Here is a 12,811-nt window from a genome sequence, read left to right as displayed (position 1 = left end):
CATCATGGATAAACAAAATTATATACAAGAAGCAGAAAGACAACTCTCCAACACAACATTCTATAAAATACTACCTTCTGACCCCACTGAACAATACAAAAGGGAACTCAATAAAATATTAAAAACACTCCCCATGGACATACAAGAATGCATCCATACAGACACACCCCAGGAACCACGACCAGGAAGATTCTACCTACTACCCAAAATCCACAAAGCGGGTAACCCAGGACGCCCAATTGTTGCAGGAAAATGCACCATCACAGTAGGAGTCTCGGGATACATGGACTCTATCCTCAGGCCCTATGCCACCAGCACACCCAGCTATTTACGGGACACCACTGACTTCCTCAGGAAAATACAATCCATTGACAACCTACCAGATGACACCATCCTAGCAACCATGGATGTGGAGGCCTTGTACACCAATATCCCACATGCAGATGGATTGCAAGCCATACGGAATATTATCCCGGACAAAACCACAGCAAACCTCGCCACTGAACTTTGTCACTTCGTGCTCACTCACAATTACTTCGAATTTGGTGACAACTTATATCTACAGGTTAATGGCACAGCCATGGGCACACGCATGGCACCACAATATGCTAACATATTCATGGCGGACTTAGAGCAACGCTTCCTCAGCTCCCATCCACTGGAACCACTACTATACTTAAGATTCCTGGATGACATCTTCATCATTTGGACCCATGGGAAGGAAGCCCTTGAGAGATTTCATCAGGACTTCAATAACTTTCACCCTACTATCAACTTAAGCCTGGACCACTCTACACAACAGGTACACTTCCTGGACACCACTGTACAACTACATAATGGACGAATAAATACCACCTTATACCGGAAACCAACAGACCGATACTCATATCTACATGCCTCCAGCTTCCACCCTAAACATACCACTCGGTCTATTGTCTACAGCCAAGCCTTACGTTACAACCGTATCTGCTCCAATGCTCTCGACCGAGACTCACACTTAAGAGATTTACAACAAGCATTTTTGGGACTACAGTACCCACCAAATGAAGTGAAGAAACAAATTAACAGGGCCAGACTAGTACCCAGAAACAGTCTGCTCCAGGACAAACCTAAAGGAACTAACAACAGAACACCACTGGTTGTCACCTATAGCTCCCAGCTCAAACCGATCCAACGTATCATCAGTGAGCTACAACCCATCCTGGAAAATGATACCTCTCTCTCAGAAGCCCTAGGTGGAAGACCTTTCCTTGCCTACAGACAGCCCCCCAATCTTAAACGACTTCTCACTTACAATCATGAATCGGCCAGCAGAGTCACCAGCACAGGTACCAAGCCCTGCAACAGACCCAGATGCCAGCTCTGCCCCTATATCTACCCAGGGAATACAATTACAGGACCCAATGGCATCAACTACACTGTCTCTGGCTCTTACAGCTGCTCATCCTCCAACCTGATATATGCCCTCATGTGCCAACAATGTCCCTCTGCTCTGTACATTGGACAAACCAGCCAACCTCTACGCAAAAGAATAAATGGACACAAATCTGACATTAGAAATGGAAACGTCCAGAAACCAGTGGGAGAACACTTCAATCTACCAGGACATTCCACCAAAGACTTAAAGGTCGCTGTGGTTCAACAGAAACCTTTCAAAAACAAAATCCAACGGGAGGCTGCTGAATTGGAATTCATATGCAAATTTGACTCTGTCAAGCGGGGACTGAATAGAGACTATGAATGGTTATCACATTACCACAGGTAACAGATTCTCTTTACAGAGGCATGATCTGGGGGAGCCCAGTGACGCCTGGTGTGGGCTTTCGGGGACCACAGTTCTCTTTGTCAGATGCAGCTGGCAGGGAGAGCTGTGGTCATCGAAGGCTTATACTACATAGGAATTGGATACCTTCACTGCTACAAACTGACTGCACACCAAAAGGAAATGTTTACATTTCCAAGCAAAGGAATGTTTTGATAGCCTCCATGCTAATTGCATTCTGCCTTCTTGTGATTTATGCCCCCTCCCTTTTTTCTCTCTCTTTCCCCCTCCTCTTCTGTATCTGCCCAGTTTTGATCAGGCATCTGACGAAGAGAACTTGATTCTCGAAAGCTTATGCTATAATAAAATTGGTTAGTCTTAAAGGTGCTACTGGACTCTTTTTGATCAGAGATAAGGACTGTTAGGAAATGAGGCCCCTCAAAATTTCATTAAGATAGATCTTTATTTTTCTTATTTGCTTGCTTTTCATCATTTGTATTCTGTTGCTTTTGTAGTACATTATTTACACTGCCATAATGAACCGTTTAACTTGTATCAATTAAGACCTGAGTCTCTGTTTTATTACTTACAAGCATCTTCACCCTCTGGTGACCAACACCAAAGCTGAACAACACTGCCCTCTGCCGTGTGCTCTGCAGTTTTTTCGTGCCTTACATGTGATTTCCGGTAAAAGGCTAGCACTAGAGGAGGAGCGTTCTCGAGGCGGACCAGAAGAGTTTGCAGACCGGCTCATACTTTAAATCCGGAAGTATGTAGTGAGTTTTTGAAAAGTTACTTATTTTCTTCCTTTAGGATTTCTAGCAACTTTTTGGCTTCGGTCAGAGACTTATTTGGAGTTGGTCTTAAGTGTGGAAGGAGAGAATGTGAAGCACTCGGGCCCGCTGTAAAAGTGGAAGTAAGACTTTTGCAAAAGTTAAAGTTGTAATTCCTATCTGGAGGAAACCGTTCTGGAATTTAATAGCGCTTGTGACATTCCCCCCCCCCCGTCTATTGGTGTGAACGCGTATATATAGAAAGGGGGGGGGAGGGAATGTGAAAATCGTCTGTGAGTATTCTAACCCCTCCCCTCCCTTCCCTAGGTTCTGAGGATGGACCCATTTTTGGTTTTACTGAATTCATTTTCGAGCAGCATCTCTCCAGAAGAGCTTTCTGATCTCAAGTTTCTATGCCAGTCAAAAATTGGTAAAAAAAAGTTAACAGCTATGGAAAGGGGCACTGAGCTATTCAACGTTCTTCTTGAACAGAATGTCATTACACCTTACAATGTAGAATTCTTAAGAGTGATGCTCCAAAGTCTGAAAAGAGAAGATTTGCTAATTCAACTGGAGCAGTTTGAAGGAAGTGTAGAAGGTGATCCTGCTGATCAACTGGACATAGAAGAAAAACGTAGGTGGACAAGTGCTGCTTTTTTGTGACAGTGTTGGGTGAGATTCAGAAAGCTGATTGTGGACCTGGTTTGGTTTGCATAGATTTCCCCCTGCCACTATGTCCTTATGCTGTATCCTATGGCATTCCAGAGTCTCAGCTGACCATCAGGAGCAGCTTTTCAGGGGCACCAGGGCTGCAATAGGATGGCAGTGCTGTCTGAATGGACCTCCATTTACCATTCTCATTTACCATTCTCTGGGTCTTGGATATCTTGATGTGTGATGTGTGCTTGATGTGTCCACCAGAAAACTTTTCATAAAAGAAATAAAAGCTGGGGCCCACAAGGAATCACCTTGGAGTGGGGCAAATTTGGAACTCCCCTAATCCCACCACACCCCCAAACATCAACTCACCCCCTCAAACATTTGTGACTAAGTTCAAAAAGCTGAGTGCAGCAGCTGAGTGTCAGTTAAAGGGAAAAGATGAGCGGGGGGACTGGTCAGCCTGCTCACATCTTTACCAGACCTGTTTTTAGGTCATTCTCCATACCTGGAGAGTCTCTTGAGTATGTCTGCGTGGCCTGGTCTATGTTGGGGAGGGGACATAGTTGGGGAGCCTGACATTCTGATTTGGCTTGAGAAGGATCAAGCTGCTCTGACAGCATAAGAGCCAGTAAAAAAGATTCCCACCTTTCTGGCAAAGATTAATATGTCTTGAACAAATATGACAGAAATAGGCATTGGAGCATTCTGAGGGTTGCCAGTCTCCAGGTGGAGTCTGGAGATGTCCTCGAATTACAGATCAGTTCCCTGGAGTAAATGGCTTTGGGGGCGGGGGGATAAGCTCTATCACATCACATGCCACTCTCCATAAGCTTCACTCCAAAATTTCCAGGAATGTCCCAACTCTTGAGTTGGCAACCCTAAGTTTTTACCACAATTTCAACCTTATTAAAAACATAAAAAGCCAAAACTTTGTGCAGTTTCTGCAGGTGTTTATGAAACTATTGTTGAGGAAACAGTGGCTGCTGCAGAGGGTTTTTTTTTGTTATTTACTTCATTCAGACCCCACTTTTCTCCCCTACGGTTACCCAAAGCGGCTGACATCCTTCTCTCCTCATTTTATCCTCACAATGATAATGTGAAGTATATTATGCTGAGAGTGAGTGCTTGGCCCAAGGTCACATAGCAAGCTTTCATGACAGAGTGCGGATTCAGAACTGGATCTCTCAGATACCACAACAAAAGATCACAAATTAAATGGCATTTAATACACTTTTTGATGTCAACTGCTGAACTTTCTTAGAGAAATGGATGAATATGTGAACAAGAGGAGGATTTTTTTATTGTACTATAATTTTGCTGCTGCTGCTGTTTTTCTCCTCATCCACAACTAACAAAATTGTCTGGGAAGAAAGACTGGGAGAAGATGGGCAGGTTGGAAAGTAATTCCAGTGTGGTCCACTCTGTACCTTGTTTTTTTCTGGCTCTTCTCCCTTTTGATGTGTTTCTTCAGTGGGGGGGAAGAAAGGTTGAGGTCAGTTAATACAACTCATTTGTGAATGCCCAGAAACTGTCTAGCTAGTGTGAATAAAGAAATTGGAAAGTGGCAGAGATCAGAAGCTCTCAGACTAGAGTTGTGCTGCAATCAGGTAAGGGTTTAGGAACCAAGAGCAGTTCAGAGAGTGACAGACAGGAGGGGTAATCACCCAGAGTGTTCTTTGATACTTTACAACAAATAACTTAAATGTTCTTTTGTGAATCAGTGATTTGACATAAGACATACTTTCCTTTCTAGGTAAGGTGGAGAGAGCGTTTGAAGTCATATGTGACAATGTTGGAAAAAACTGGAAAATGCTGATTCGAAAACTTGAAATTTCAGATACCAAAATTGATCGAATTACGGCTGCCCATCCATACAACTTAGAGGAACAATTGATGAAATCCCTTCTTGAGTGGAAGAAATTAAAAGGAAAAAATGCTAAAGCTGATGACTTAATAAAAGCCCTTAGGGCCTGTAAAATGAACCTAGTGGCAGACAAAATCGAAGATGCTTTACGTCCGGTTGTCTAAAATGCAAAACAAAAAACAAAAAACAGTGGGAAGAAAACATTACTGAGATATTAAATGGAAAATAATCAGGAAAACAGCTCTTTGATCATTCTCTTTATGAGCTGCATTTGTACATATACTTCCTTGCTTTATTTGCTTACAGTGGAATTAAAACTACTTTAGCTCTCTCGCTCCCAGAATGGCAGAGTTGGACCCATGTGGAATTTCAGTTGCAAATCTTATACATGTTAAGGTAAAAATACACCTTACAGTATTTATAGTTCTGTTAAAAGTCAGTTTTATGGGAAATCCTCTATTAGTCTTCTTGGAGGACAGATTTATTACAACTGAGAGAAATGCGACCAAAATGAGTGAGTGAGTGGTTTTATTGTGGTCAAAGGCCAATTAAAGATAAATAACCAAAAGATGAAACAAGATTGTAAGTATTATATGAATGGTAATGGACTAGAAGAAACTGTTCTGTAAAATCTTGTTCTTTTTTTAAAAAAAATGTATGAGGTCATGTATGACTACCTAGTTTTATACAAGCATTGGTGAAAGTTGCCTTCTTTGGACTTTTGATGAATTTGGAACTTGAATGGTGTGGTACTGTTTTGATCTTTGTAAAACTAATAATGTGCTTGACAGACACCTGCAAAAATATTTCCCATTTATATGTTTGAAAATTTAATTCAACATTATTTTTCTATCAATAGAAGTCAACCTGTCTTTTTACATATTCTTCTTCTGTATTGATAATAATTTATATGATATAAATCCTGTGAATTGTGACTTTAAAAAGACTTATTTTTTAGTTAATCATAAATCTTACCATTGCTTTGAGTTCTAAGAATCACAGTCCTGTTTTGACAATAACCATTGTAGGACTCTCAGAACCAACATGAAGAATCACGACTTTGTCGTATAAACCTCTGAAAACTTTTAGGGCAGCTGTTTCTTTAGTCATAATCAAATGTTATTGTTACATTTACGTACTAATTCTGATGTATTTATTGGGGGAGGAGGGAAGCGGGTTGACTCCATCTACTACGTTACATACCTTCTAGGCCTGGCCATGCTTTGCCCTGTGAAATAAGCCTGTTTTCCCATTTTTAAAGGGAAACGTGGTGATTTACATGGAAAATGTAGCAGAGCTTCTGAGCTGCTGAACCAGCAAGTATGTATCCCGTTCAGGTAGTTAAGATCTTGCCTTTGTTGTAAAATCACTTGCTAACTTGTCTCTCTCTCTCTCTCAGACTGTGCACCCTCTCCATCTTCAATATTACTGACTTGCATTATGGGATTGTTGCAAGGAGAGCCAGTTTGGGGTAGTGGTCAAGAGTGCGGGACTCTAATCTGGAGAGCCGGGTTTGATTCCCCACTCCTCCACTTGAAGCCATCTGGGTAATCTTGGGTCAGTCACAGCTTCTTGGAGCTCTCTCAGCCCCACCCACTTCACAGGGTGTTTTGTTGTGGGGATAATAATGGCACAGTTTGTAAACCACTCTGAGTAGGTGTTAAGTCATCCTGAAGGGCGGTATATAAATTGAATGTTGTTATTATTATTCTGAGATAATGTACACTCATATAAACGATAGCATAATCTAAACTCTAAATATTACTGTAGTTTTTCCATATGGGTATGAACTGCCCTTTTTTAAAAAACAGCAACAGTGTTGTCTGAATTTGCTGCATCATTTTCCTTTTAAAGGGCTACATTGCACATTCATAGGACAGAGTAAGGAAGAGCTCAGCACGAACATAACCTATGTATGCAGGGACACATTATTTTGTCCTTAGTGGCTTCACAGGAATTATCCAATGAGTGGCTGCAACAGTCTCATAACTATTCTTTAATACAAGATGTCAATAACAATACGGGCGCTTAAAGGACTTGGGAATTACAGCATAGCTAGCAATAGCTGATTGCAGTTTGAAGGCTGGGTTCTCTGAAATGGAGACCTGCAATGAAGGTGTGTGTGGCCCGGACAGCAAAGGAATGTACAGTTCCATTGTCTGAATAAAAATGAGGTGTCTGAACAAGAGCTAAGCATCTGTCCTTGTTCACAAGGCTGCTTCCCTCCACCTGTAGCGTCAGTCTCTCAAACACCTCTACAGCCCAGTCATTACAAGAGTAAGAATCAAAATAGTAATTATTTATTAGGCAGGGTGATCTTTGCCCCAAGGTGCTGGTGTCTTGTATGGATCAAATGGCTGTCTGGCTTGTGTATTATTAATGCTGTCCAAGCCTGCACATTTGAAATAAAGTTGTGATTCTTTTCTACATACGCTGTAAGTTCTAATTCACCTCATTGAACCTTAGTTGATAATAGCAATAGTAGCTGTAATGTCAAGTGTGAAACTTTTCTTAAGGCAGGCAGCTGCTAAAGATTCAAAATGTTGAGGCATTTTGAGTGAAAAAGACTAGCCTGACCATCAAAGATTGGATGGGAAACAAAGCCATTCGCCAGCATTTCAAAGCCTGAGCTAGCGTGAAGAAGTCAGTGGTGGTGTTGTGTTCACCTGTTACAGCACATTGTTAGTTTTTAAGACACTGTCAAGCTCCTTTTTAAAACGAGACTGGAACTATGTAATTGTCACAACAGAGAAATGTACCCAACCCTAGCAATCTGTTCCAGGCCCTGGAGCTTCGGTGCATGCATGAAGCTCACTTACATGCCTCTGCTTCCATAGAGGGAGCATATCCACATCCACAATTAGCAAATGAATGAGGTCATCTGCACAGAAGGGAGAGTTTGTGGAGTGGTAGGGAGTATTCTAGTACTCCAAGGGGTTCATATTAAAATCGTTTTCTTTTTGATCTAAATGCACGTGCCCCTAATGTAAAAAAAAAGTCTGACAAACAGATGAAAAGGAACTCCTGTAACCTTGCACATTACACGCTAATGCTTTTTCTATACATTTTTAATTTTAAAAAGCCGAAGCCACTATAGAAAGAAGGAATTCAGAATGGAGAAGCAGGGAATGGGAAGATGTTTGGACATCCATTATTTTAACATTCAGTATTTTTTAACATTCAGTTCTAGTTGAAGGGGAAAGTATACAAGTAATGTATCAGGTCTCCCTGATCCCACAAGAAGAAACTTAGAGGCCATGTGAGTCTAGATAGCCAGTTATGTTCATATTCTAGAAACAATAACACGCACACACACGCATGCAAGAAGTTACTTAATTGGGGTATATTTGACCCCAGTGCCAGTTTAGTCACATGCATTTTTACAAGCGTATGAAGATTAAGATGCTTCCGTTTTGCCTTTGCTACAGTGGACAAACATGGCCACCCTTCTGGAGTATCGCCCCTTCCTCCTTAATGAGGATGCAGGCTCCTCCCCCGCTGTGTGATGTGAGTTCCTATGGGAGAATCTGCCCTACCTCACACCCCTGGAATATGTAACAAACCAGCATATTATGCTTCAGCACGGTCAAGTCAGTTTGCGCCTGCCAGGAACATCTCTGAATATTTATGAGGCTGATTCAGTTGCTCATCAGTTTGCTGGGTTCAATGGGTCACTCTTGGCAGATGCCACATTGGCTGATTTAAATGCACAGGAGCAGCTGGCAACTAGTGGGTGTCTTACAAGGGAGGAGCTGGTCTTTGGGATTGGCTCAAGGTCTCAGACTTTAGCTACCACCTCTAACTTGCAGGGAAACAGTACATTCCATGGGTCTGGGCAGCTGAAGGGTTCCTCACTTTGATCAAATGGCCACATAATCAATACGAATCAATATGAATTTATTCATGTTAAGTTCTAGGGAAACAGCAAGGCATTCCCCACCCAACCCCCGCCCATATTCAGGACAGCTAGAATCTGGCCACTATAAGGTTTCATAATGTTGTTAACGTTTCAGATTAAGAACCTAAGAATTGCCTTGCTAGATCATTCCAAAGTCCTCTGATCTGGTATTTGTGCTTCCACATCAAACAGCTGGATACCTCTGGGAAATTGAAACAGAGGGCATCTAGATGATGGCCAGCCTCTGCTGTTTGTCTGCTGCATCTGGTATTTGAAGGCATACTGCCTCTGAACAGGGAGGTTCTGTTTAAGCGGCTTAGCAACACAATCCTAGGCAAAGTTATAGTCTTCTAAATCCATTCATTTTAACGGCCTGTAAAGGGTATAACTCCTCTTAGGATTCTGCTATAGTAGCTATATATAGACAGAGCCAGCAACTGGAAGAAGAAGGCTGTTGCTATTGTTGGAAGAGGAGGATCCAGTGCTGTCAGGTTTCAGAGGGGGACCAACCAAAGAGTTAGAAAGACAGAGTGGTCAGGGTTTATTGTTTACTGCTCTGACTGTCCTTTAATATGCAGATTGCTGTTCTCAGGATTTCCTCCTCCTGACTTCCTCCCTCTCCCTCCTTCTCTTCCTGGCTTTGTTCCAGGCAACACCTCTCTCCTTTTCCTTCCTCCATCTTGGCAGCATGGATGCAGGCCTTGCCCTGCAATCCATGTCCATCCTTAGACTAGATAGGTAGTTAGGATCTATCCTCCTTTCCTATCAGAGTACAGCATTCCTGCAATAAAGATCTCTTATTTCTTTCCTAAATATAAACCAAGTGTATGCTTTTATTATTTTTCATTCCTGCACACACACCAGCTGGCAGCTCACAACCACCTATAATCACGCTTCCTATGCCACATAATAGACTCTGCTAACAGCCCAAACATGAAGTCCTTTAATTAGGTTTCTGGGGCCAGATAACGATTTATTTATCAGCTATGTCTTATGGCAGTGAATTCTATACCGGCTGATTCCGCACACGTTGGATAATGCACTTTCAATGCACTTTATCAATCATTTGAGCTGGATTTTTTGTTCTGCACACAAAAAAATCCGTTCCAAATGATCTACAAAGAGGATTGGAGGTGCATTATCCAACGTGTGCGGAATCATTCACATTCTATCATTGCAGCTACCTTCTGGGGGAGGGAAAGCGGCACGGTATAGCCCAGTCTCATCAGATCTCGGAAGCTAAGCAGGGTCAGTATATGGAAGGCAATAGCAAACCACCTCTGCTTCTCACTTGCTTTGAAAGCCCCTTGTTGGAGTCATCATGTGTTGATTGTGACTTGACAGCACACGCACACACAGAGAGCTGCCTTCGGGAGGTCCCCCACTCTTTTACAAGCACAGACACACACACACACCAAAGAAGTTTGTTTCAGCTATGCTTTGCTTTTAATCTGCAGAACAGCATGGAGAGTGATATTATCACTATAGTCGCCAACATGCCTGGAGAACGATGTCCTGTCCTTTTAAGAGACGTAATGTTTGAGAATGGGCAGCTGAAGCTTTTCATGGCATGGTGGGAAATAATGTCACCTGGCAAATAACTTGCCATTAAGCCTCTGTTATAAGGGAGATTCCACCGCCCCCCCCCCTTGGGCAGCTGGCAACTCTAATTTTTTACCTGCTACTGTTAGTAGGGCTCTGACCTGGATGGCCCAGGCTAGTCTGATCTCATCAGATCTCAGAAGCTCAAGCAAGGTTGGCCCTGGGCCAGCATTTGAATGGGCGACCACCAAGGAAGCCCAGGGTTGCTACGCAGAGGCAGGCAACGGCAAACCACCTCTGTTAGTCTCTTGCCTTGAAATCCTATAGGGTTGCCGTAACTCAGCTGTGAATTGATGGTATTTTCCACCTCCGTTGTAAATAGGAGAAGGTTCTGTTAAATGCACAGGATGGGCAGAGGGGAAATGCTGGCCGTCCTCCATACCCTATTATGATCTCTAGATTCAGTTTTGGGGAGATCTATGAGGATATGAGTCAAAGTTCCCTTCATCTCCCTCTCAAAAGCTTATACCCTGAGAATCTTGTTGGTCCCTAAGGTGCCAGTGGACTCAAATCCTGCTGTTTTACTGCAGACCAGCACGACTACCTACCTGGCACTGTCTTCAAGGGAAATACATGGGCACTGTGGTGACCCAATGCTGAAGGAATGTACATGTGCAAAGGCATTCCCTTTGGTGCAGCTACTCTTCCAAAGCTAAAGGCAACCCGGGCTTGTGGGTTTGGCTGAAACCTCAGCACTGATACCCACCACTTGGCCTTTCTTCACCCAGAATGAGCCTGCTCAGTTTAAGACACACCAAGCTGAACGCAGCTTGCCACAGGTTTATGGTGGTCTACCTAAGAACAAATAAAAATTGCTCTCTTTGCTGTAAATTGCCAGATGGGCCCCAGTACATCGGTGTTTTCTGCTCAGTGGTTCGTGGGTTGTGCAAACCTGTCCCAGAAAATGCCCAGTAATGAAAGCACCCAGCTACAGGGGCCAATTCAGACAATACACTTGTCCTATGTATGGTGGGGCAAAGGAGGCATGCTATACTTGGTTTCGCTTCCAGCTCTATATTTCTACTTCCCACCCCCTAGATTGCCCCACCTATGATGCCAGTAGCTATCCATCCACATGTTTATTCCTATATCAACCAGTATGGTGCAATAGACTCTGTACATGTGGTTAAGTCCTAGATAAAATATAGGATTTCCGTTGCACTAACAAAGTTAAATTGGATGACATAGCAACATGTGGAGTATTACTGCTGTCAGAGGTTCTGCCAGTGTGGATTCTATGGGGCTCAATCAGGAACATAATTTGCAAGAAAAATTGAAAGCACAATTCCTTTAACTCAAAGACCTTTCCCCTACAGAACAATACAACAAAGATTCATATAGCAAACCACGTAGGTATAACAGTGAACAGAAACTTGCAATAGAGGGTCTCTCTGAGCCCAGTAAAGGTACTGTTTGGGGCTTACAGAAAATGATTGGTGAGCCAAGTCCACCTTTTCCAGTCCATTAAAAATGCAAGATTCTTCCAATATGCTCCTCTTGTAAATGGAACATCTGCCAACAAACTGGATAACGCAGAAGCCAGGCTACAATCTGCAGGATGAAAGACATGGAACTGCATTAACAATATGATCACAACAGTAATACAGGCAGTACTCAATTAATTTCCCCCTCCTGTTAATTAACTTTTCACATACATCATTTCCAATTACCTTATACAAGGTGACAAGAGCCCAGAAAATCTTACCAAGCCCCCAACAAAACAGACTTGCACTCTGCTACTACCTTCCATTTACTGACTTCACCCCTACTTGGCTAAACTACCCAGTTTCTGGGGAATTACACCAGCACACTATGGGGTATAATGCACTTGCCCCTGCTTCTGCCACATGTAGGGCTGACCTATCGTCCAAAGAACCAGTTTGGTGTAGTTGCTGGAGTGAAGGAGCAAGACTGGGGAAAGCTCATTGGGTGAACTTGGGCCACTCACTCTCTTGGTTTAACCTACCTCACAGGGTTGTTGTGGAGGTAACATATGCAGGAGAGTTTGAAGAAAATGTCACCTGTGTGTCAAGGTGCTTCTTAAGGCTGGTTAAAAGTTGGCTGTTGTATATATTCCAGGACTGCTTCTTGTTCTTTTCATCTTCATGCAGCCCCAGAAATGTGTTAAGGAATTTGCAGAAATGATTCTGAATATGACTCAAACATCTCTTTCTTCTGCAGGGGTGGCAAGAGAAGGTAGACTCTCTGGCTACAATGTACGAGGCCGTCAGCCACAATGGGAAGGTGGGCGC

General features: G+C 42.8%; 1 protein-coding gene across 3 annotated transcripts; it reads left to right on the top strand.

Annotated features, from left to right (window-relative positions):
• Positions 1-2,475: 2,475 nt before the first annotated feature.
• On the top strand, positions 2,476-6,811 carry LOC129340065 (FAS-associated death domain protein-like). 3 transcript variants are annotated; one of them, XM_054994622.1, is made up of 3 exons: positions 2,476-2,538; positions 2,863-3,169; positions 4,949-6,811. In XM_054994622.1, the coding sequence occupies exons 2-3, from the start codon at positions 2,872-2,874 to the stop codon at positions 5,221-5,223; spliced, it is 573 nt and encodes a 190-aa protein (XP_054850597.1). In that variant the 5' UTR covers positions 2,476-2,538; positions 2,863-2,871; the 3' UTR covers positions 5,224-6,811. The 3 variants fall into 3 exon arrangements, with proteins under 3 accessions (XP_054850597.1, XP_054850596.1, XP_054850598.1); XM_054994621.1 differs by having other exon boundaries at positions 2,477-2,531; XM_054994623.1 differs by lacking the exon at positions 2,476-2,538 and adding an exon at positions 2,545-2,678.
• Positions 6,812-12,811: the final 6,000 nt, after the last annotated feature.

Source organism: Eublepharis macularius, chromosome 12 (assembly GCF_028583425.1).
Source record: "Eublepharis macularius isolate TG4126 chromosome 12, MPM_Emac_v1.0, whole genome shotgun sequence".
In the NCBI taxonomy this organism is placed as follows: domain Eukaryota; kingdom Metazoa; phylum Chordata; class Lepidosauria; order Squamata; family Eublepharidae; genus Eublepharis; species Eublepharis macularius.
This window is presented reverse-complemented; position numbering and strand designations above follow the sequence as displayed.